This window comes from Phlebotomus papatasi, chromosome 1, assembly GCF_024763615.1.
Source record: "Phlebotomus papatasi isolate M1 chromosome 1, Ppap_2.1, whole genome shotgun sequence".
NCBI lineage: Eukaryota > Metazoa > Arthropoda > Insecta > Diptera > Psychodidae > Phlebotomus > Phlebotomus papatasi.
In genome coordinates, this window is record NC_077222.1 from 102,717,727 (window position 1) to 102,744,636 (window position 26,910).

The following is a 26,910-nucleotide window of genomic DNA, read 5'->3' on the forward strand; positions in this document are numbered from 1 at the left end:
ATATATGGCTTCCCCTGATTCCGGAAGAGTTTCCTGAAAAGTATATGAATTCTCTAGGTTCTCCGGATTCCCCAAGGACTAATGTCTGACTTCCCCGGGTACCCCGGAAAAATATATGGGTTACCCGAGTTCCAGAAGTGTGCCCTGAAGTGAAGAGTGTATGGATTCCCCCCACCGGGTTCCCCGAGAGTTCCCTGAAAAATCTCTGACGTCCCCGGGTTCCTGGAAAAATATATGGGTTCCTTGTTACTTGTGAGCTCCCTGAGAAATATATGGGTTCCCCGGGTTCCAGAAGAGTTCCCTGAATAGTTTATAGATTCCCCGGGATTCCCAAAAGTTCCCTGAAAAATGTCTAACTTCCTCGGGTTCCCTGAAAAAATATATGAGTTCCCCGGATTCAAGAAGAGTCCCATGAAGAGTGTATGAATTCCTCGGGTTCCCCGAGAGTTCCCTGAAAAATATCTGACGTGCCCGGGTTCCCGGAAAAAATACATGGATTCCTCGCGAGTTCCCTGAAAAATGGTTTTTGATCAAAGTTAAATAGTTACAAAAAAGATTGATTGATTAATTACTTGTTTATTTGGTTACAGAAATGAGTTTAGTTTAACTTTAAATATCAAAAATTCTAAATACACGTTTTCTATTTTCTTTTTTAACTAAGCTAAATTAAAAAAAAAATAAATAAATTTTAAAAAAATGTGCAGTTAATAGAAAAAATGAAAATGAAAATTGATTTTGTTTTTGTTTGGGTTTCGATTATTAATTTAAAAAAAAAACTACTTATTTATTTTATTTTATTTATTTATTTTTTTATTTTATGTGGCCTCTATAGCTCAGTTGGTAGAGCACTCGTCTAGTTAACGAGAGGTCTCCAGTTCGATTCTGGGTGGAGGCTGGAATTTTTCCTATCTCCACTGAGAAAAAACTGAATGATTTGAGTGTGATTTGCTCTGCTTGACGATTTCTCTGTATATAAATACAATTAACATTGAACTAAAGTTCGTAAAATTCTCACAATATTTTATTTTATTTAATAACTCCAAAAATACTCTGTTTAAATTGTCTCAGCTGGAATTTAACCGATTTCCGATTTTAACTGTAACATATATAACTCGTACATTTTAAAGATTTAAAGACGAAAAAGAAGGTTTATGCGATTGTAATGCCCATACACGGACTTGGTACCAGAAGAGGGTGGGTTAAAAATGAATCATACGTGCATTATGTATGGAAATTCCAAAAAAAAGAATAATTTAACACAGAGGGTAAAACGTTGTATATGTTACTTTCGCTCTGAAGAACCCTTAGCTTTAGTGATCTGCAACAATTGTCGCATATTTTATCATACGCGTTTCGTCATACCGTCCTAAGCTTTCTAGTATATCTGCTTATACATACTTCACGACACTCTATCGTATCGAATAATGCAAAAAGGAGACGTGTGTAGAGTGGAAAATACTTTGAATTTTCCATGACGTTGACGAGGTGGAAAAGTGCAGTTTATGATGTAAAACATTCCAGTATACTACAAAAGATTTTATACTGGGAAGGGTAGAAGTATGGAATGGTTGGTTTGGTTGGAGGAAAAGGAGAGTTTGTGAGATGGATTGAACTACTGTACAAGCAAGGTTGGTTACTAGTTTGTGGATCGTCACCTCGCATGAGGAGAAATTGCACATGTGAAATAATTTTTGCATGTCATTCGTTGTTGTTATAAATTTATGCTTAACACTGGATGAGAGCATGATAAACTTTTATGCATCATCCGCGACAGATGATATAAATAAAATGTCAGCGGAATATAGATGGTAGTACGAGACACAACGGAGTGCAAAATATGTAAATGATGCTATGTTGGTAGATGGTGGTGGTTGTATAAGCTTCAAACAATTCCAGAATCCGGATTTTGTACTGTCGCGCTTTCACTATATTTCCCAACACAATATCGAAATTTCTGTGCATTTTTTCCTTCTAAAACCATCAGTCAGTCACATATTCCATAACCCTCATTTTTATGCTAGGAGAAACTAGGGCTTTTTCTCACAGTATTGCGGTATATTTCTTAGATAGAGCTTTTGTAAAGTAGTTGGCTTGATATGTATTAAATTTTTGCCCCTACTTGTTGCAGTTCATCGAAATAGAATTATAACTTATAAAGAGTGGCCTATCCACGGCTACTAAAGGTCACTCACTGAAGTACGGAGACAACTGACTCGATCAAAAGCCCCAGCAACCTTCAGCACCCGCCTATGGATGATTATTTGTGCACGACATAGGAATAAAGTATTCGGGGGTTCGGTCGTCGACTGGGTTAACGATTGTCAAATGGTCCGTACGCTCTGCACTATTAAATCATATGCCTCAACTGAAACCATGAGTAATTGAACTTATTGCTAGAGATCTGCGTAACTTCCGATAGTTGACTTTCTATTCTGTACCTTATGAAGGACTTTGAGAGGGACTTTCCGGTGTTCGCCAGTGAAAAAAGTCACCCTAAAATGAAAACACATTTTTCGTCTTGCCCAGAGCTTTCGGTCCCGATGTGGACCTTCTTCAGTGGCTAAAGAAGTCTAAAAAAAAGTGGCTAAAGAAGGTCCACATCGGGACCGAAAGCTCTGGGCAAGACGAAAAAAATGTTTTCATCTTTGGGTGACCTTTTTCACTGGCGAACACTGGAAAGTCCCTTTCAGTAGATGACTCAACCACTGATGAAGGTCAGGAGCTTCTTCTCGCGATGTAACTTCAATATAACTGAAAGAGTCAAGTCAGGCATCTCACCGCAAAAGAACTGACTGGTACTTGTTCCAACTGCTCTACTAGATCTCCTAAGGGTTAGCTAACCGCCTAAATAGACTCAGGCTGATCCTCGAGAAATAAATATTCAGCTTGTAAAAAATGGCAGTAGTGATTTATTCTAAACCTAAACTGTCAAACACTAAGGGCTCAGGATTACCTAACCCTTAACTACTAAATTTTACAGGTTAAATAGTCTCGATGGTCTACCTGAGTCTATTTGGGCTCTAATGGAAGGTTCTTTAAGATAGCTGACACGACGGGGCGACGGGGTAACATTCTCAAGGCAGGTCTAGGAATAGAATTGAACTAGGTTTAGGATCTCACTTAGGGACGATCCATTATCGAGTATCCGGGAAATGTAGGATATAGTGTTGTTTTATATTCAAGAACAGCCGGTTATACACTCTTAAAAACACCAAACTCGTAATTTCTAACCTTTTCTCTCTCGATCACTTCACACCCTTACCCTCTACGAATATCTCGACTCTTCTCCTCGTTCGAACTGATCGTGTACACGGTGTGTAAACGTATCTAAAAAATCCTCGAATCAATTATGCGGACCTTGGAAAACTCACAAATACCTCAAGCCAGACCGTCCGTAGGGTGATTCTTCGATTCCTCGACAGTAAAACCACTGCCCAGAAATCTGGATGTGGAAAAATCGGGGTATTGGAGATCGAGTTTTGGAGAAAAAGGTGATCATGCGTTACAAGAACAATCCTCCGACATCTGTGAGGGATATCCGTCCAGTTGAAACATATTGGTCTACTATCAAATACGATCTGAAGAAGAAGGCTAAACGCGTCGAGAATATCGAGAACTTCAAGAAAAAATGGAATAAAACAACCAAGAACCGCGGTGATGATCTTGTACAGACTTTGATGGGAGGACTCAAGAAGAAGATTCGAGATTTCGCCAATTAAATACTTGAATTAAAAAACTAATATATCTAATAAATCTACAATGAATTAAAGTTTCAAAAAATATTTTCCTTTTTTATATTATGTAGACTTCATTTTTAAAGCATTACACTCAGTCCCGGCATTATGCACTTCGGGATTATGCACCTGACGGAATTATGCACATACAAATATGCAAGTTTGCCTACCATTGGGAGTCAATTTATGAAATCATTTTTGAAACACGCCTCAACGTATACTATTTTGTGACGCGGGAAATTTGAAAAACTGTGCTTCTTTTACAGAATAAAACATTAATTTCTTTTATTAAGGTAAAATTTTTAAATATTCTTACCGTTTATTAATAAACTCTGGCCAAAGAGTACTGTTTGTTGATGAATTTCTATTAAACAGTTGAATGTTTTTGTTTTGCCTACGTTTACTCCGCGCGAAATTCGTTCTACGGCCGATTTATTCAAAAGAAATCCCCTGAAGGTTGGCTAATTTTATCGCCACTAAGAAAAATCTGAAAAAGTTAAAATAACATTCCGGAAATGTTAATTTTACCCTGCAGTATTGATTCGAAATCGGTGTATTACCCTTTTTAGGTGTATTAGGGGTTAAAGGTACCCTTTTTCATGTCAATTTTTCCCTTAATAAGGTATAAAATTAACATAAAAAATGTTGATATATTTTACACCTAAAAAGTGTTATAGTTCTGAGGAAAAAATGTTTATCGCACCCTCTTTTTTTTCTCAGTTGGTGTACAGTGGCGTCCAAAATAATATCACTTTGCAAAGCTTATATTTATTTAACTTTTGTATTTTTTCCCAATTTGTTGATATAATTCTGAAGTTGAAATCTTCAAATAATTAAAAGCGTAGAATAAGGGTTGTTTTGGCCGCTAGAGGTCTCTGTTTTACACAAAATACATCAATAATGAAATTTAGTTCGGCCAAAAAGTTTAGAAAACTGTCATTTATAGTTTCTAAATATGGCTTTATTTCAACTTTTTCGATTTATAGACCACATTTTTTAATTTAAATAAAAGTAGTCCTATAGTGTTGTTTAAACTAAATTTCACTATTGATGTATTCTGTGAAAAATAAAGACCTCTAGCGCCCAAAACAATATTTATTTGACTTAACCCATTCAGTCAATGTGCCAGAAATACTTGAGATTAGTTTCCTACAGGTTAATAGGTGATTTTTTTGAAAAGAAATAATTTTTATCCATTTTGGGGGCGCAAGAAGCCGCCCTCAAACACGCGTCTTAACGGTCACTGAATTTAAATTCTGTTCATTAACACACAGAAAAATTTTTACTCTAAATTTAAGAATATATAAGATACTGGAAACTTAAATTGGACGTGAATCCCCGAGGCGTTTAAGTTTAGAAGCTCTGAGCGAAAGAAATGGGCTAGAATCCTTAGCTCTTTCAAGCTAAGAGATCGGGAACTTAAGTTCTGCATTAGCTAGAAAATGCAAAATGTCTACGGAGTTCCAAATTGCAACTAAAACTAAATGTTCAAGGATTTAGAATGAGGGCATTGGCATTCATTGGATGGGATTTGAAATTAAATTCCTGGGTGTTTCTGTTTAAGAATTTTCCATTTTTCTGTGTGAATTCATTACAAACTCTATTGATTTAGATAGAGTAACTATCCAAGAAAACACATTGGCAGCCAGAATTCAAATCAGGGAAGAGGATGAAGGTCAATTTTAACAAATTCGACGGGATGTCGCATTTTCCGTCCGCCATTTTTAGCAAAATTTTTGCATGACTTCACGTGAAGCGAGAAAAGAACAACAAAATGTATTCCCATCTCTGTCGGGCTATTTTTTCCAAGTAATTGAAGGACTAAAGTAACTAAAAATCCATTCCCAACAGAAACTCGAATATCAATTGCCTTGTAATAAATCATCTAAAATCACTCAATTTGCGTATGATGTATAATACCATGGTAAGGAATGGGTTAAGGTAATTATTTGAACATATCTATATCAAAATTATTTTAACGAATTGGAATAAACAAAAATGCTAAAGGTAAACTAGTGGTTTTTATGGAGCTGATTATATTATTTTGGCCGCCACTATATAATGCCATTTTGCACGTTATTTTTTCAGTTCCAAAAATGTGCATAATTCTGGGACTGAGTGTATTCTTGGGTGCAATCTTGACGTGCACACGCTTTTAAGTGTCAGTAGCTCGGAATGGCTACAGGACGGTCTCTCTATTACTTGTAACCTGTTGACCTTTAATTTCAATGTGAAAGAGGACTACTATTACGTACTTTTCAGTGCCCCCTCTTTCATGGAACAGATAAAACCGTGTTACATGACATATCCCCACGGTCCCCTATATTACATTTGCGGTGCACATAACATATTCTAGATAACACATCGCGAAAATCTAACACACCGCACTATCTAGCTATAGTTTTATTGGGCTATACCCCGAACCATTTGCTTTTCGGATGCCATTCTATATAGACAGATTTCCCCGGACTACCTACAATTTTATAGATTTTCCATCCCAACAACGAATGAACCTCTATTCAATTCCCACTGTTGTGAGAAAGCACATCATGTGGGAGGATGAAAATGTATAAAAATTTTCTCCTCGTGGTGTTCATCAAAATATGATTTGGGCTTCACACTCCTATACATTGGGTATGAGATACAACTGATGCGAAATGCTTTTTAAAGCGTACTTTAACCACCCCAAAAAACCAACCTCTTGTCATTCACTCATCATTCGATCGACCGTACCAACCCTGCGGTTGGCTTTCGACGTGGCGGTACTTTGGGGTTCTTTTTTTTTCGCAGAGGTAGAGAGAGAGAAAAAAAAGAGTTGAAGTTGCTGATTTTTATAACCTTACATTCTGCAAAATTTTCTCTGTGCATTCATACGTTATTTTTTTTTTTAAGTGGGAAATCTTTTCACGCTCTATCTCCTCCTCCATGTGTTATCACAGCTAAGTGATAAGGGATATAAATTTGTGGGGAAAAAAGAATAAACCGCAGAGAGATAGCAACAAAAGGGGCAAACGTAAAATTTTGAGTCTTTTGCATTTCAATTATCCATATCATCACCACATGCATTTTCCCAGTTTTCTATCATTAAAATCATATATGGTTTTGCAGCTCCAGGATGTTGGAGATATCACACATTTATTTATCATATCATGCCGAGAGATAGAAGTAAAAACATGCGGTATCATTTTAATTTAATACTGCACATCAGGGAATAACAAAAAAAGCGAACGATATAATTAACCTGCGGTTAGAAATCTCTCGTATGAAAAAAAACAACTCAACGAAACTTTTAAACATACCAAAAAGTATGGCAAAAAAAAATAAATTACTCAGCATTTCCTCTGATTTTACAAATGAAGAGTGATTTTTGTGCATTTTTGCAATTGAATAAAATGAATGATGTATATTTTTTTCAGATTTGGTCGTGGTTGGTGACACGACGTGAGTTGTTTTAATTTAGATCTCAAACATGATGGAATATTTCAAAAAAAAAAAAAAACTTACATTTGCATTCATGTTAATAAAATATTTGGCAGGAAATGACGTTAGAAAAATTACAATGAATTTTAATTTCGTGCCTTTTAAACATTTAGTCAAATTAATTATTCGGATATGTTGGGGTGCTTTTTTTTTCATTATAAATCATTCGCAAATGGATTTGCTGTAATTGCTGTGAAATTGCCCACAACGAATGCTTTTATTTCCTTATTGCATGGAATCCCATTTAATTTGTTTATTTTTCATTTATAATTTTTAATTTTTCATTGCAATGTGCACCTTTTTTGATATGCCAGACTTTGCAATTAATTACATAATATCGAATATCATACAACTTTTAATGGATCTTGTTGAATTAAACCATGACTGTAGCACATTGTATACGATTTTGGGTGAAAAAAAAGTCACTATCGTCCGTATAAATCAACTCATAAATTATTTATTCATTTAACCAATATCAAAATTTTTTGAAAATAGAAAATTGAAATGAAGCATCTTGGCATTTGAATATTTTATTAACCATTATGATTTTATTACTTGACCAAAAATATTTTATTCCATTAAAATTTACCCGAAATAATATTCCCAGCAAAATATTAAACTTTAACAAACTTGTGATAGAAAAGTTTGAAATTTGAAGTTTTCTCTCGAACAAACACATTAACATACAACTTCACTTAGGGGAGAATGGAGCCATTTCAAACACTTCACATTTTGCAAATCACTCGCATAATGAATACATATTCAAAGTTCAGTGTCCTAGCTTTATCAGAATTAGTAAACTCGATAAGTTTTCCGTTCAAAAGACAATTTTCAAAATCAATGACACAATAATTGAATTTCCCCAGTCTCCCCTATAGCACATATGCTCAAAGATGACACACTAAAATCTTCCGTACAAGAAACTTTCCTAATGCCAAAAGGTTGTGTAGTAAAATTTATTTTCGTTTGTAGACAATAAAAAAAATACACCGCATAAACTAAAATTTATATTTTTTCTGTCTATAAACTATCTTTAATATCAAATTAGGATCTGTGGAGGAAAACAGACAGCTTTCTTCCGAATTTCTTATATGAGAATTCTCACATTCACTGAGTTAAAACAGCTAGGGTCGGAGGAACGTCTGTTCGACAGGGAACCCCTATTGACACTTTTGTCAAAATGTTGAAAATTATTTAATGTATCTAGTATAAGTAATATAACGTTTTTTATGTAATATACCTTTTACTGTAAACAGAGATGTTCAAATTTCGTATCCCAAATGGTACAGAGTAGGGTGTCAATAGGTGCTGACACGAGTTCTTAAAGTGTCAATAGACGTTCCTTTCACCCTACCTCATTCGTGGGAATTGTTACTAATTAGAATGAGTATCGAGATGACTAGTATCGTATTAGATTTTTTATGATAAGTTTTATAATTAAATTTCGCCACATCCAGCTCAGTCACATTTTTAAACACGTTTATGACTATAACTTCAGTTTCATCCGGTGTTCGTCACCGGAGGACCACTGAGGAAAACCCATACCAAGGGTCGAAAGCTTTGGAGAAAATTGAATCTTCTTGATTTGGAGAAGAAGACAATCCTCTGAGGAACGCAGGAAGAAACTGAAGATAATATACAACTACGTCAGATACAATATTCGAGGACTTTTATGTCTATTCTCATACTCAGCATTCTCAGAGAATTGCCACTGGTGAGTTTCGAGATGATAAAAGTCATTCATCCTATAATTTACCATTAGAATTGTTTCTTGCAGCTGAATCGCATTTTCCAAACCTTTCATGACTATTCTCATACTTAGCATTCTCCGAGAATTGTCAGTGGTGAGTTTTGAACCGAACATAGTTACTGTAACTCTCTTCTTTTATCGTGAATTTTGTTATGGAATCTCACAGTGAGACACGAGAAGTTATTGAATTATTCATACTGTAGAATCCATGACTTTTGTCATGAATGACATTTGTCAGAAGCAGCTGAACCGAAGATCTAAAGAAATGAATGAAAGAAATTATGAAGGCTTGGAGACCGAGCCGAAAGCTTTGGAAAGGATTGTCGTTTTTCCAAGAGTGACTCCGTTTCTCCGACGAATTCCGGTTCCCTTCTACTAAAGAAAATTGTTTGTGGTTACTCACAAAATTTCTCATAAAACAGTTCTCTGATTGGACTTACTGGGCTTTATCCTCGATGGTAGGTAGATTCAGTAGTTTTATGGCAATTGTCATTGCATGAATTTCACGATGAGTAAAGTCATTCATCCTATAATTTATAATAACAATTGTAACTCGCAGCTGAATCGCATTTTCCAAACCTTTCATGACTATTCTCACACTTAGCATTCTCCAAGATTTGTCAGTGATGAGTTTTGAACCGAAAAAAGTTACTGTAACTCTCTTCTTTTAACGTGAATTTTGATTTTGAATATCACAGTGAGATACAAGAAGTCATTGAATTATTCATACTTTAGAATCCATGACTTTTGTCATGAATGACATTTGTCAGAAGCATCTGAGCCGAAATTTGAAAGAAAATTGTTTGTGGTTACTCACAAAATTTCTCATAAGAAACTTCTCTGATTGGGCTTACTGGGCCTTATCCCCGATGGTAGGTAGATTCAGTAGTTTTATGAGAATTGTCATTGGATGAATTTCGAGATGAAAAAAGTAATTCATTCTATAATTTACCATAAGAATTGTTTCTCGCAGCTGAATCGTATTTTCCAAACCTTTCATGACTATTCTTACACTCAGCGTGCTAAACTTCCTTGAGGTTAGATGCAGCACTTATGTGAGAATTGTCACTTATGAGTTTCGAATTAGATAAAGTCATATTACCATGACTATCCGTCATCATATCAAGAAATTTGAAAAATCAATTCCGTACAATGTCCATTGGGGATTGAAAAAATCATTTACAAATTAAACCAGGAATTTTTGATCGCAGCATTTCTGCAAAATTTTGATTCAATAACTTTTGTCATAGATTGAATTTGTCATATTCAGCAGAATCGCATTCTCAAAATTATCTCGTATGACTATATTGTATATATTTCCCACGGAAATTTGAAAAAACTTAATAAAAATTCTCGTATCAAATACTTTTCTCCCTGATGACATTTGTCATATCCAGCAGAATCGCATTCTCAAAATTGTGGATATTTGCAATTTTCTTCATGAGAACAGTCACTAATGAGTTTTGAATTGAAAAAATCGCATTCGCATTTTGTTATGCATCTTTAATATTAAAAATGGGAATTAATGACTTTTGTCAGTGATGACTTTTCTCACATTCAGCTGAATCGCATTCTCAAAACCCTTATGAATATTTCGAAAATTTATCATTTGATGACTCACATGATCCCTTTTCCAAATCCACCATAAAAGGGTAGATTTTGCACATGAGAATGGTCATAAGACTATTCTCATAGTCTTGCCTATTGCGCCACTGAGATCCCCATATTTTCCAATATTCCGCTCATGAGAATAGTCACTTATGAATTTTGAATTGGAAAAAGCCACAAATTCTCGAATCAATGACTTTTGTCATATTCAACTGAATCGCATTTTCGAGATTGTGAATATTCATGTGAATTCTAATATGACTTTCCTCACAAGTATTTTTGAGTATTGTCATATGACAATATTCACTGAATTTCGTCGTGTGAGAGTTCTCACTTGCATGCAGAATACGCTCCCAGTAGGAGAATTCTGTAACAGTATGACAATGTCATATGATAAATTTAAAATATTTGTCTGGTAAATTCCAAAAAATTAACCGAAAATCAGTTACTAAGAGCTTCATAGAGTTCTTAGCAATGGCTATTCGATGGTCATTGGATTTTAACGTTATTTTCCCCCATAGTAAAATTCCGCGGAAATTCCAGTGGAAAACTTAGCGTCCAAATTGCAATAATCCGCGGAATTTGACACTAAAATTCCAGCAAATTTTCCATGGAATTTGGAGTCGGAAATTTCATTGGAATCATAGCTCTCCATGGAATTTCAAGTACGATTCACTGGAAATCAAATGTGAATCGTCCGCGGGATAAGCTGGAGAAATCCTATGTAAAAATCCACTATCTTTCCACTCCACAGGCTTTCCGTGGTTTTTCCACTATTTTTCTCGACTGTCTAGCAAATAAAATGGAGTTGTGACAACATGGATAATTGGTTTCCAAACCTTTCTCCAAACATTTTTAGTGACTCTTATGTCCAACGCACAATAACTTTTGTTTAGTAAACATGTTTTTAACATTTCAATGAGAGTGAGTGAGATTTAGATCTAGTCATCTCGCTCATTCTCATGATAAATTTTGAAAACATGTTTACAAACAAAAGTTATTGTGCGCTGGTCATTATGCCCAACGCACAATAATTTTTGTTTTGTAAACATGTTTTTGACATTTCAGTGAGAGTAAATGAAACATAGATCTAGTCATCTAGCTCATTCTCATGGGAAATATTGAAAACATGTTTACAAACAAAAGTTATTGTGCGTTGGTCACTATGAGAATTATAATAAAATTAATTATGCCACACTCCGTTTCGTATCAATAATAGTGAACTGATTACATTAAATAGGTTGCCAATCTAAAATTATTTTTATGTAATTTAATGTGTATTTTAGGAACAAATATTTCTTTTATAAAATGGTTTTTTATTATTTAAAGTGGTAATTCGCTATCGCTGATTTAGTAAAACATATTAAAATCCTCGTGATATTTGCTATTTCTTTAATATTCGGAAGTAAAATCATGAGGTGCATGTGACAGCTGACGATTTGCAAAATCCTCTATAAATCCATGAAATTTTCCTTGGAATCTACTATGCAAAATTCCTATGGAATTTTTCAAGGAAAATTACTGGAAAATTCCGAGGAATTTTTCGCTTGTTATTCCTATTCCGCTTTCTTTTGCTATGGGGTTGCTTCCTTGTTTACCATAAAAAATTTTCATATGACATTGTCATATCGTTACAGAATTCCGGTACAGCAGGAGTGAGCAAGAACCGTTTGAAACCGAATAATCGTTAAAATAAATTTGTACAAGTAGCATTTTGATCATTGACGTACAACTTTCATTTGACGTTTGTTCGGTTTCAAACGGTTCTTGCTCACCTCTTTGTAGGGTAAAGTGGTATAATTTGGACAGAGCTGTTTGTCTTGATAAATTTAGTACTTCATTTTTATATGTATATTTTTAATGCTTTAGTTTTATAATTTGGTTCCTTGTACCTTAAAACAAATTTTGTACTGTGTTTATCAAGAAAAAAGCCATGTCCAACTTGTACCGGCGAATTGTTCAACTTGTAATACTATGTCCAACTTATATCACTTTAAAAAATATTTTTTTATAAAAATCCACCACAATATTTTATTTTAATGTGTCACTTTCCTTGTAATATATCGGTTTAATGAATAATAAATATCACTGAGTTTTATGTTAATGTGTTTGTGGCATACTGTTGGGCTAATCTATAATCAACTAAACACGACATCAAAGTCATGTTCAAGGAAAGAAAACTTGATAAAAAGTTTTCTCCTCGGAAAAAGAGAAAGTTGTGCTCAAAGGAAATATCAATGTAATTAGGGAAGAGTTTAAATTAATAAATATTGCTTTTAAGTTTAGATGAAAATCAAAAAGGAACACGAAAGCTTTCTCAAAAATTATACGTTGTAGCATTTTGGTCGTAAATTGTGTGATATTGACCGGATATTCTGCAATAAGATTGTATTTTCTATAAATTATTGAGTTTCGCTGTACATATTTGTGATAAAAGTTACACTAGTCACTCTGGTATTATAAATCTCTTTTTGCTAGAAATTCTCCCACTTGAACTTTCGGCTTTAGTCTATAAGACTTTCGTCATTTTTATTAAATTGATATCTTCGTTGGAAATATATGAAAACATATCTAAGCTTTTCATCCATTCACTTACATTCCTTTATGATATTATTTGATATTTTGTTTTTAGTTCTTTTTCTTTTAAATTTACAAAAAGAGGAATATTTTGTTCAATTGACCATTTGGTTGCTATGCGGCTGCATTGATATGAACTTGTTTTTTTTGGATGTACATTTTCTCTTATTCCTAAGGTTTATTTCTTTCACCTCTTTTTTTCGTTACACATTTTGTTGTATAGTACGGAGGACCTTTCTCACTATACAGTTCGCTAAACTCCTTTTTGTGAAATCGAGAACTTTTACCATAAAACTTTGATCACAATAGAAATGGTACCACATGGAAAAATATAGTTTTCACACGCTCTTTGTGTTTTTTTTCTTTTTTTCCTCCTTTTATTTCACTTTTTTTCACCAACACTTCTTCTCATAAACTTTTCATACAATGCTTGCCTTGCGATGCCACGACGACACCATAATCATCCCTCAGAATTTACACTTTACAGGGAAGTAAATATGAGTTATAAATTCTTTTTTCAGGAAAAAAAAGAAGAAATAAATATATAAGATGATATACTCCAGAAGAGAAAGAAATACTGTATCATTGTCGTCATTTTGCACGATGTCCTATTTTTATTATAACGAAGTGTCAGAAAAATTCACCCCTAATGATTTCACTTAACAAATGGGGTGAATACTTCTCATTCTGTTCTGTCTGATTTTGTGGCAGCTATTGGGGGGCGTTCAATGATGTTGTCAGCTCTGCAGGATTCTCAGTGATGAGGAGGTGGGTGTAGTGATAGAAAATAAAGAACTAACGTACACCCATAGAGTTGTCATGAGCAAAAATGTTGTTTTTGATATCATCATTTGTGGCAAATTGGCACTGGAATTGCCCCTTCCTCTAGCGGCTTCTGCAAGTCCTACAAGTTATACCGTGTCTCACATTATACGAGGAAACATTTTTTTTTTTTTTGAGAAAAGAAAAATAACTAAAGGAAAAAGATCACAAATCACATACAAGACTCAATTTGGAGATGTTACGAGGAATACTACCAACAAGGTGTACTAACAAAAAGCAATAGATATCGAGGAGGATTTGTTTCAGGTATTGAGAGCTTGTTAAGAGGTCAATTGTTCTGCTAATATCTTATCCATTGTCCCCAAGAATAGTACACTAAGTCATCTTATTATCCTTCAATCATATTTCATATTGTTTCCTAAGCCAGAGCACTGCAACTGGCTCAAACTTATCGCTAATTGGATCGCTTAAACTCTTTATAACGCCGGATGATAAGGACAGAAGGATATACTTGAATTTGATATATCTTAAAATGCATATTGAGATACAGTGTCGGCCATAAGTTTCTTGACAAATCTGTTTTCGAGAAACCAGGTGAAAAAAATGATGTAAAAGTGGTGGCAATGCGTCCCAGGCTTTGGGAAATGCTAGAACTCGTGACAGATGCTACACCTCAAAAGTACTTTCGCATCATTTACGATTTACCGGTTCTCAACCGATTTGAACCGATTCATAAATCATTCAAAACATCCTCCAAAATTGTTTTAAAAGTAGTAGTGTAAGGTCTGAAGGACCTACAAGGAAGAAAATACACATTTTTGGACCAAGAGTTCTGCGGCCGAACTCCGTGGTCCCACCTCACCGCCATGTTCACACACTGACTGACATCAGGTGATCCCGTGACGTCTATCGATCGATTAACGTTCATATGAACCCGAACTGTGAGGTAGTTGCCACGCAGAACACCTACTTGGCTTTCAGAAGAGGCACAAGAGTACCAAAAATATTAGGGAACTAAGGGTACATTTTGTGTGTCTTACAGTAGAATTTATTTTCGGATAAAAATTAATTAGTTATCGGTTATAAACCGGTTCAGAACCCTTTAGAACCGGTTCAGTTTTATTGGAAATTCTAAGACCTTTACAACGATCCCAAACACGACCCCATAAGCTTGATAAATGCGCTTTGTGGTGTCTTTTTGACCTTTTATCTTGAAAACCCGTTATTAGGAATGATTCAACAGTATTTTCGTATATGGTCAAATGACCGCCTTTCGAGCAATACCAAAAACCACGGTTTTGGAGGGGAAGGGGAGGGGTGGGGGAAAATGAGGAGCATGTTAACGATACTTAGATCGACTTATGGGGAGGTCCCCCGAAGGTCCCAAATCGCTATCTCTTACCGTTTTGCCGCTACAGCTGGTAACATCCGCAAGGACAGACGGACAAACAGCGTGACGACATTTCTCAGAAAGTGGTGTCCGGGAGATGAAAAATAGAGGGATTACATATATACTGCTCTCTCCGTGGAGTTCAAGTAGTAAAATAACTTTTTTAAATTATTCTTTTTAGCTGAGATTCTTTACATTCTCAGCTTTTGTGGTCACAGGTGAAATGCGACCTCGTCAGATCGGACCCAAATTTTGGATTTATGCGTTTTGACACTCATACATCACGAATATCATACACTGAGAGAAAACGGGGGTACGATTAACATTTTTTTTTCACAACTTTAACACTTGTAAGGTGTAAAAATATATCAACATTTTTTAAAGTTAATTTTACATCTTTTTAAGGGTAAAATTAATATGAAAAAGGGTAACTTTAACCCCTGATACACCTAAAAAGCATCATATTTACACCGAGTTCGGATCAATACTGCAGGATAAAATAAACATTTCCGAAATGTTATTTTAACTTTTTCGGATTTCTCTCAGTGTATGCGCTAAAAATCGATTTTCGTGGACGTCCCGTCCTGTCCCGACCCGTCCGTCGTATAACCACTTCTAGCGAGAGAACAGAAAGAGATATCGACAAGCGGTTTTCGGCAAAGGTTAAATGTCGATTGGTGGCTAGAAGTAGGTGATGCCAGATCCACCCCCCCACCCATCCTTCCGCCATTTTGGAATACCCCTAAATTTTGTATTTTTTTTAATAACCCAGTCCCTCCTTATGGCTTCGATCGATCTCAAATTTTAGTACGTTATAGCTGGGCCTAAGAGCTTTCGATCAGTACCAAACTTAACCCCTTCCGACCCCCTGACCCGAGCTAGAATGGGTTAAATATTCATTTTTCGAATGGAAATATCTTCGGTTCTAATTATCGGCATTCGAAAAATTTTAGTGTTTTGGATAGCTCTAGTGGAGTACTACAACCCTCATGAAACTCCAATTTCATCCTATTAAATCGAAGGTCCCATTAATCGAAAAATCGATTTTCGTATATTTACTTTCGAATATTTTTATTATATTTTTCGATGCTTTTTCTTTAAATTTTCTCCCTCGATGTTCCCTGACCCGAGCTATAATCAAAAATGTCTTGACCTGACTGCATTTTTGGTGCTTATGATACGATTTTAGTATATATTGTATCTGAGATCGAGATCTTTCTAACGATGGGTCCCATCCGTTTCTACACCAACCCACTGTATCCGAACCCTTACTATATCTATATGGACCGGCCGGACTCTATCTCTAATGTTTATTAACCGATTTCAATGAACTTTTTTTTCTTCCGTTGGCCTTCTGCACTCAGACTATTTAAAATTCGACGCGATTCTTTACCCCCAAAATTAAATTCACAATAGAATTTTCACGCATTCCTAGTTGCAAGCACCCCGAGTTGCACGCATTTCGAGGTCGCTTGTAAAGAATCTCAGCTGCCATAAACTTATCTGGGCTTATCACAGGTTTTCAAATGAATTGCTTGTAATCCATGTTATTTATGTGTTTTAAATTTTTTAATCTATTTTATATTATATCAAAAATAATTGTTTTCCAAAGTTGAGTATTTTTCATCGGCCAAAAGTTTCTTGACACATTTGTAAAACTTATTCTAAATGGTCAAATACGTACAAGTAACTTCTTTTAACCCAGTAATACTTTAAGGTCATGCCACTTGAAAGGCAAGTGGTGGGTTCGCACATTTCTAAAGTTTGCAATAGTCAATTTATACATTTAAAAGTGATGAGAAATAATAATAAAATAATATTGTTTTGTTACTTTATAATTTAGGTTAAAATGGTAATAGAAGAAGATAAATGATAAATAATCTTCCAGAGATACTGCCGGGAGGAATCTACGTAGTCACGTAGTTTCAAGTTTCAATTTGAAGAATCGCATTCTTGAAATTGTGAATATTCCTGAGAATTCTCATATGACTCTTATCATAATTAATTTTGAGTATTATCATATGACAATTCTCATTGAATTCCGTCGTTTCTCTACCTGGTTTCTCGAACATAGATTTGTCAAGAAACTTATGGCCGACACTGTATATGGAAATAGGAGAAAGCTGGCTACCTTCGGACGAATGAAGCTTCGAAACGACGTTTCTACGTTCTTAATGGATTTGAAAAATGATATTGAAAAAATTACATATTCGAAGGTACCGCACTTTCCCCTATATGTTATTTGATATGTTGCTAAAAAATTAATTTATTAGCATTTTGAATTTTAAAAAAAGCCCAATATCAATAACAAGTCCTATTGAATTACAAGAATTTATTGGGAACAATAAAATATTTTATAGGAATTTCTTTTAATTAATATCAAAATTTATTAAATTACAATCAGTATCATTTGAAATTCCCAATTCATCAACAACCCCATGCAATGTTTCATTAATTCCCATGCAATATTGCATGACTACAAAAAGAATCGACTTCATGGATAACAATTAGAGCTTTAACACTTAAAAGTTTCAGAGAAAAAAAATCACGTAAAAGCCTGAATGGCTATAAAACGCAAGTTTAAATTTCCAACAAAAAAGCATGTTTTAATTATTTTACATTTTACGAGACTACTTCAATATTTCTAGGACTCATAAATTTATTTTTGTGTTTATTTACTGAAAATTAACGAAAAATATCAAAGGGAATTTTTTGTACAAAAAAAAAGTAACTTTCATAAAGGAGAATAGTCAAATCCGGTCCCGAAATCGCCACAACTATATAGAACAACTCGAACTATACAGAGAGAACCGTGTATAAATCCCTAGATTTTGAGTTATATTCGTTCTTATAAGAAATTGACAAGCATGCTATATAAGTAATTTGCCTGAAGTTAATTTTGGCAGCAAAAGTGCCTTTTTCCTTGTTTTAAATAGGCAGAAAAGGCAAACTGGAGACGTATCATAAGGTCTTTCAATTGATTTCTTTTCGAAACAAATGTGTTCTTTCCTTTTGAAGTATTAAAGGTTTAACACTTTCCTGGTCATATTATGAGGTTTAAGTAAAATAACGAATTAATATTTGAATTTTAAAAAATACCGTTTTGATTTTATGTACTATTCTTGGGGGTGACTGATATTGCCTAATTAAAAGCTCAATTATAATTTAAAATATTATAAAATTAATGCCGTAGTGAATAAATCGGAATTTCGGAGCGGTTTTCCTTCTTTCTTGAGACTTAAAATTGCATTTTTAAATTAGCATGAATCACTTGTTTGATAACTTAACTAAAATAATAATAACTTTAAAGCACCATTATTTACATTACAACTCACAGTGAATTATAATGCAATTAATGTTTCTTTTGAATATTATTGTTATAGTATCCAACAAGTGTTCCATCCTAATGCAAAAATGCAATTTTTAGACTTAAAAAAGAAGGAAAGCCCCTCTGAAAACATCAAGGGTCACTTCCGTGTTAAATTCATTATAAATTAAATTCATTGGCTAAAAGTCTTCCAGTAAAATTCTATCTTTCAATTCCGGAGACTTATTCCACAGCTTTCTGTCTGAACTTTAACACTGCCCTACATTTTAGCGTGGAAAGTCAACATTTGCAGAACCATATCCCCAAAGAAGAGGGTGGTTTATTCCAAGAAGAACCTAAAGCTATTCAATTTAATCCTTGAAAACTTCATAATAGTTCTTATATATTTTAAAGTAAAAAGAAATATTTTGTGATTGTTATTAACATTTCTTTTTAGAAATAGCGCAGAAAAATTTTAAACACTTTATAATGGAATTTCTTAAATGGTCTTTGGCGTTTTAAAATAAACTTCGCAAAATTTTCAAATTTAAGTATAAAATCAAAATAAATTTAAAAAAAAATAAGTATTAAAATCTAAGTATAAAATTTAATCAGGATTCAAACGTATTTTTTCCATTTAACTTTTCAAATTACTTTTTTTCAAAAATTTTAAATACTTTTTGAAGAGAGAAACAAATTTTCAAGCTATTCAGTAAGCTCACAGCCGAAATAAAATTTTCCAGAAGTGTCTCGGCTAGAAGACAACTGGCACAAAATTGCGTTGATTTTCGCACAACAGTTCGAGAAAAGATATTCGAAAATCTATTTCAAAAGCCAAAGAAAACAGGCTTTCAATTTTCGTTTCGTCCGCGTGGTGGCTGAAGTTCGAATTTCGAAGCGTCCCGACATCCCGAGTATCAATTTGCTTCAGTCCTCTTTGTTGCCAGAAAGCCAAACCAGCCAAGCTCATAATATTACATTTCCATTATAATTCCCCTTGAAATCACTGAATAACTTATTTCCAGGTTTTTAGCGTAATATTTCATAAATTTTCCCAACTTTTTGCAAAAATTCTGTTTCGAAATGAGCCCAAACAGAAGTAGATTTTGATTCTCCAGTAGTGTCTTGGATAAAAGGTAAATGGAACTATTTTTACAAATAGTTCTATTTACACAAATAGTTTCTATTTGCACAAAAAGTCGTTAAAGTTCGAAGAATTCAAATTCAATTTCGAATTTTCATACTAAATTTTCGAAAAAGGTGGGGAAAATTTATCAAATATCACACTATAAAGCTGCTAAAAGAGTTACTCAGTAATTATGGAATGATTAAATAATGGGACAAGAACAGAATGCGCCGTTGTTCTGTTTTTTTCCTCATAACAATGTGAAGATCGAGACATTTTGACACTCCAGCACTTCGAAATTCGAACAGGATGTAACTTCCGCCACCTTGCGAAAGTATTAAGAAGTAAGAAAGTCTCTTTTTTGGATCTCCAAATAGATTTTCGAATTTTTCAAGATCTACTTCTGTACGGAAAGAATGTGGAGATTTTGATTCTCCAATAGTATCTTGGACAAAAGGTAAATGGAACTCTATTTGCAGAAAAAGTCGTTGATGTTCGAATGATTTAAATTCATTTTCGAATATTCATTCTAAATTTTCGTATAAGATGAGGAAAATTTATGAAAAATTGCACTAAAAAGCTTGCAAAAGAGTTACTCAGTGATTAAGAAGTGATTAAATAATGGGACAGGAACAATTAATGTCGTTGCTTTGTGATTTTCCTCACAACAAAGTGAAGACCAACACATTTTGACACTTAAGCACTTCGAAATTCGAACAGAATGTAACTTCCGCTACCTTGCGAAAGTATTAAGAAGTAAGAGAGTCTCTTTCTTGGTGCTTTAAATAGATTTTCGAATTTTTCGAGATCTACTTCTGTACGGAAAGACTAGCGAGACAGTGCCATTTCAATATATTTGGTTAGCATTTTTTGTTCGAGAACTGCTTACCGGTTTGCATTTGTTTGCTAGTCGACTAAGCAAAAATTTTGCAGAAATCGTTTTTTTTTTTAGCTAACTGAGTCATCGGTTAAAATTTTGAAATTTCCAAAGGGTTTTTAGGTAAATTCTCTTTGATGTACCTTCGAATTAGTATACACTATCCCTACGTTCAGTAATAAAGCTTCCCGATTTAAGAGCTCTCTCCAGTTGAGATTTATTCTGTACCAATTCGAAGGTGTATCAGAGACAACTTGCCTAAAAACCCCGTTGGAAATTCGAACGTTTAATCTGACGAGTTTAACAAAAGTGAGTAAGTTCATGAAAAGGACCTTTATTTTAATGAAATTGCTATTCAAACCATCCTGAAATTCCATGAAAATTAACAGAAATTAACTTTTTGTAACAAACATTGACAATTGAAGTGTCAAGAATACTGAAATTCGAAATGGCAGAAAAATCAGCGCTCAAGTGGCGAAAACATGAACTTGCACTTTAAGCTTCCGGTAGATTTTCGAATAGGTTTGGCTTGGCTTTCGAGTGGCTTGTCTCTTCGAAGGTTACTGAACGAAAGAATTTCGTACATTAACCATCAAAGTTTCAAGTGCAAATGTTTAACTTTTCACTAAATTTCGCAGAGTTAAAAAGGTTTTTGTATAAATTTAACATGACTTTTTAATATGAAAACTTTATCCGTTGTACTTTGAAAATCAATAGCAAAAATTTCAGAGACAAAAGTTGTTTGGAATAGGCCCCAGGAGAATTGTCTGGAAGTCTCATTAAAGCATTCAAATGGTATTTATATTATTAATGTTATTAATCTAAACATTTATCAATTTATTAAAATAATATAATTACCTCCAATGAAGTTTGTTTGTTCATCATCTGATGTGACACTTCCAGGACTAATTTTAATTTCTGTCACAGTAAACATAAAATGTTCGTTAATATTTGGTGAACGAACTCAAGCATGCATTTGACATTTGGTTTAATATTAAATGGTGAAGGTATATGACCTTTTCGGATGATACAGCACAATTGATGTATTAGTAATGAAATAGAGTATCTAATAAGAAAGTTATTTATGCGTTCTTACCATAGAGTCGTAGGGTTCCCTCAGCACGTCCAAGTGAATTTGTGCTCACGCAATGATATGTCCCCACGTCGGTATGTGAGAACGAACGTACCACTAGCCTCATGACTCCCCGGTATCCAGATCGTTGTTCTGTGATACCATATTTGGGACTGAAGTTAATTTCCATTCGCGTCAATGAAACCACGAGAAAAGATAAAAAAAATTGCACATTACAAATATGTTAAAAATGACATCTAGCAAATTCACATGGCTTCTATTCAATTTCTTTTTTTTATCTGTCGCCCCAGCATTGGTATATCTGGGGAGTATATTTTTGTCTCCTGTTCGGGAAAAAGGTGAATGTGCAAGTGTTTGATGCACATTTACCCTGAAGGCAATGTTGTAAATCAGATGAGTTTTTCCAACTTCCCAGGAAAAACTCACTGCAGATATGGAGACAATATTTCGATTTGCATTTTTATGGCTTTCAGACTAACACTCACCCATCCAGGAGCATCTCTGGTCGGGGCTGACCCGATTCCAAGCTGGTGGTACTCCCGGTAAAACCATTGGGCGGCATACGACCACCCTTCAGCCAGTACGATACTGGGGCTGGTGACGCCTCCACCTGACACTCCAGCTGAACATCGGACCCCAAGGGGGCACCCAGAAGCTGACTCGGTGCTCGAACTGACGGCGCAACTAAATTGGAATTTCGGCAGAGCAAATTTTCACATATTTTTACTATCTGCCATACATACAGTGATATAATTTGGGTGGGATCAAAATAGGAATTTATGTGATTCTCTGGGGCTTATGCTACAATTGCAACTCTCCAACATTTCAGGACTTTTGCAAAATTTACTGTCCCCTTAGAGCTACAGCAAAAGGACGAATGTACCAAGATGTAGTTATATTCTACCAAATGTGATTTACAATGCTTAAAATCAATTCACAAATTGTCTCTTCAAAATGAAAGTGTCCTAACTCTGTATCTTTGTATCTGAATTTGTTTGTCATTAGCAACAAATTCAGAAGCATATTGAATTTAGAGGAAAGCGCGCTACTTTCGGACAACTCATTTTTGACTATGTTCTTAACTTATTTGACCCATGGAAATTTCAGGAAATTTTAAGAATTGAACTAGCTATTAACACACAAATATTACCATGGATGAAGTTCATTAAAAACATATTGAAAAATAAATAAATATTCCGAAGCTTGAGCCGTCCGAATGTAGCGTGATTTCCCCTACATCGAACAGTTTAATTTTGAAGTGACAAAATGTAAAATAAAAAGGAAAATATTTAAGAAATTACTGTTCACCTGCAGTATAAAAAATGCGAAAGCGAAGTACAATATAATTCAAAACAATTCGAAAAGTTCATCTAATACACCCGCGTGCTCACAGCCGGAGTTTGATTCTCCAAATGTGTCTCAGCTAAAAAGTAAATTGTATTACTCTCGCTCAAAATATCGTTACCGTTTGAAAATTGAAACAGAATTTTTAATTTTTAAAATAAATTTTTGCACAAGGTTGTAAGAATTTAATACTACACTCAGCTCTTCGTTATCCGGCACTTCGATATCCGGGTGACAGCTGCCAAACACTAGCGATTGATGTATTCAAAACGTTTTTTTACGAAAAATGCACTTTGTCCAGAATGATTTAGTATGTTATTTTCTTTATATCAAAGTTTTTGACACACAATCGTGCTACACAATCTTTCCTTACAGAAGTAGATCTTGAAAAATTCGAAGACCTATTTGAAGATCCAAAAAAGATACTTTCTTACTTTTGAATACTTTCGCAAGGTGGCAGAAGTTGCATCCGGTTCGAATTTCGAAGAGCTCAAGTGTCAAAATGTGACGGTCTTCACATTGTTATGAGGAAAAAAACAGAAGAATGAAACAAAGAATGATCATACAAATAAAATGTTGATTTTTTGGTTACAAAATCGCTCATATCACTGATCGAATTTCGAAGTGTCTGAAATGCCTTCTTAAATGTCTACTAGTAACAGACTTTACTCGACCTGGGTCGCGATAGGAATTAATGAGGTTGGGAGGATATGAGTTACGAAAACCTAAAGAGAAATCTGTGTGTTCACAGCTTGAATTTAATTCTCCCAAAGTGTTTCGACTAAAACTCAAGCTAAATTTCGAATTTTAAAGGTTAATTTTCACGCAAGATTGTGATAATTAATAAACTGTAGAAAAAGAATATTCTAATGACTTACTCTTACCATTCATTTATTGCGAGAAAAAAAGCAACGACGTTTTCTATTCCTGTTTCGTTAAGAAAACACTTCATACTCCCTGAGCAACTCTCATTCCAGATTTTTAATCTTATATATTATAAATATTCACCTCCCTGTGCGAAAGAAATTCGAAATTGCATGAGTTTTCGAACACCAACGATATTTTTGAAAAAATAGATTTACATTTTAGTCGGAAAACCATAATCTACTTGTATTGCACACACTGCCGTTGATGTTTGAATATTTAAACGCGATTTCGAATTTTCAAATTACAATTTTCGAATGATGACAAAATTTATAAAATTATTACACGAAAAATTTGTCAAAAGAGTTATCAATGATTATGGAAAGATTTAATACACAGACAGGAATAGTACACGTCGTTTCCTTGTTTGTTTATTTTTTTTTACAACAAAAGAAGCACTCAAGCATTTCGAAATTCGAACAGAAAGTTCTTCAGCCACTTTGCGGAATTATCAAAAATTAAGAATATCTATTTTGAGGTTTCAAAATAGATCTCAATGATTATTATGAGAAGGCTTACATTAAGACAGGAATATTATAAACTTCATTGCTTCAAATTTCCCTGTGACATTCGAAACCTTTCGAATTCGAACAGGAAGCACTCAGTCACCACATGCAGAAAACGTAAAGTAAAATTGCCTCTCTTTTGGCTTTTGAACTAATATCTGAAAGTGTCTTCTCGGATTTCATAAAATAATATTGTAAAAAACTGAAGAAACACGCGGGGTGATTAAAGATGTGCGTAATCTCACATAAAAGTCGGTAATTTTTTTAGAAAATAACATTCAAATTTGAGAAACTTAACTGTATTTTTTTAAATCTCCTTAGACCGAAAATTGCGTGTGAATTTTTGAAAATCTGTATAATTTTTTCGAACATGAACAATCCTTTTGTGCCAAAAAATATGCTACTATTTTAGCTGAGACACATTTAGATGACCACTGTGCAGACGGAAGGTGAAGTACACCGTACTAAAATTTTATTGTATTGAATAGTCTAATTTAGATTTCAAATACAGACACTCAATTTAGAAATTTTAGGTATCTGTCACACCTTTTAGATTAGTAAAATTTTATGAAATTATAATTCACATCCTTTTCTTTCTCAAATGTTTTGCATACGTCCATGTGCTCCATGTCAATCATCCGTACTCAAAATTGAATTAAAGTAAAATGAATTTGTAATGACGTTCGAAAGAAGGAGAAGAAGAGTTCGAAATGAAAATTTCAATTCACTTTCTTTTTTTCGTAAAAGCTTTATCTGTATCCCATTGCTTCGGACTCCTCTTCTTCTGAACGTCACAACAAATTCAATTTAGTTCAGTCTAATTTTGAGACCGAAATAGTGAGATAGACTTATGCAAATTTTCTTTTGAGAAAGTAAGAGACGCGAATGTCGACTTCATGAAATTTTCCTAATCTGAAATATGTGCCTTTCATGTCATTATGCCTTTTCAGTCATTATGGCTCCGGCATACCTTTTAGATCAGGAAAATTTCATGAAGTCGAAATTCGAATCCCCTGCTTTCTCAAAAGATTTGCGTAAGGGGCATGACGTTTCCTATGTTTCCCATATGTTTCTAGCGTGCCGAAAAAACTTTTGAGCTTATTAACTGTTTTCTGTCATTATAGAATGAATTAGAAAATAATACTCATACAAAATAAAAGCCAATTTAATAATGTAAAGACAACCGAAAACCCCAAATTGGCAACCTACGTAGTTTTGGAGATATCTCGTGAAAAGTGTACAAAAACAGGAAAAAAATTACACTAAAACTGGTCGCATTTTTCAGAGCTAATGTCTCCCCCTGGCGTAAGTCTATCTCATTCTTTCACACTCTTCTTCTTATTTTTAAAATCACAACAAATTCAATTTAGCTCAATCGAATTTGGAGTGTGAATAAATGGGATTAACATATGCAAAACATGTGAGAATAAATGGGATGTGAATTTTGATTTGGATCATTATGGTTCAGGCACACCTTTTAGATGAGGAAAATTTCATGAAGTCTAAATTCGAAACCCTTTCTTTCTCACATATTTTGCATATGACTATCTCATTCTTTCGCATACCAAATTCAATTGAACTAAATTGAATTTGGAGTGATGTTTAAGAGAAGAAGAAGAGTGCGAGAGAATGAGATGGACATATCGCTCCTTGGAAATTACAAGGGGCCAACTCACTTTTTGGCGATTTTGAGGTTTTAATGCACTCAGACAGAGAATTTAATAAAATTTCAGATGATATGAGTCAATAAATTTCGTTGTTAGAAAAGTTTTTCAAAATTTTACTCTTTTATGCCTGCTTGCGCGGTTTTGTTTGAAGTCAAGGGGCACAAAATAGATTTATCGTTCAAATTTTTGTGAAACAAGGGACTAACTCAAGCTAGTTGACCCCGTGTCATTCTAATTTCATGAAAATTTAGAATGACAAAGAGCTAACTCATAAAAAAGCATATTTTGAAAGATAAAAATATGTATTTTTTGATGTTTATAATACTGCTCATACAAATAGAAAAGAATTAAATTGTTTTTATTAACATACTTAATTGAGATAATTATTTATACAAAGTTGAATATTTCATGCTGTCTTCTGAAAAATGGCTCAGATTGAGTTGGCCCTTGTAATTTCCAAGGAGCGATATGCAAAACATGTGAGAAGGATAAGGAACCGAATTTCGACTTCATGAAATTTTCCTGATCTAACGGCGTTATCACACTTGCACATTAAAATTTTAATGCGATTCACATTAATTGTCGCTTGTGAGCCTCCAAATATGTTATTTGTGTCTTTGAGTCACTTAACATTTGGGGTTTTTCTATTCATTGATAAAGAAGTGGACTTGAGCTGCAAAAATAAGTTTAAATTTACCTAAAGCATAAATATTTTTCACATTAAAAAATTAAAGAGAAAATCGC

At 34.1% G+C, this 26,910-nt stretch overlaps 1 protein-coding gene and 1 non-coding gene across 2 annotated transcripts in view; one reads left to right on the top strand and one right to left on the bottom strand.

Annotated features, from left to right (window-relative positions):
- The first annotated feature begins 822 nt into the window (after nucleotides 1–822).
- Trnat-agu (transfer RNA threonine (anticodon AGU)) lies at nucleotides 823–895 on the top strand. The gene has a single exon. It is a non-coding gene; the product is annotated as a tRNA-Thr (tRNA).
- A 12,343-nt stretch (nucleotides 896–13,238) lies between these two features.
- LOC129810189 (lachesin) overlaps nucleotides 13,239–26,910 on the bottom strand; it is a 57,160-nt gene continuing 43,488 nt past the window's right edge. The window contains exons 6-9 of the mRNA XM_055860514.1: nucleotides 22,211–22,409; nucleotides 21,729–21,877; nucleotides 21,491–21,550; nucleotides 13,239–14,053 (exon numbers count right to left, since the gene is read on the bottom strand). Of these exons, the coding sequence (XP_055716489.1) occupies nucleotides 13,887–14,053; nucleotides 21,491–21,550; nucleotides 21,729–21,877; nucleotides 22,211–22,409 (575 nt within the window). The 3' untranslated portion in view covers nucleotides 13,239–13,886. The remainder of the gene's footprint in view (nucleotides 14,054–21,490; nucleotides 21,551–21,728; nucleotides 21,878–22,210; nucleotides 22,410–26,910) is intronic.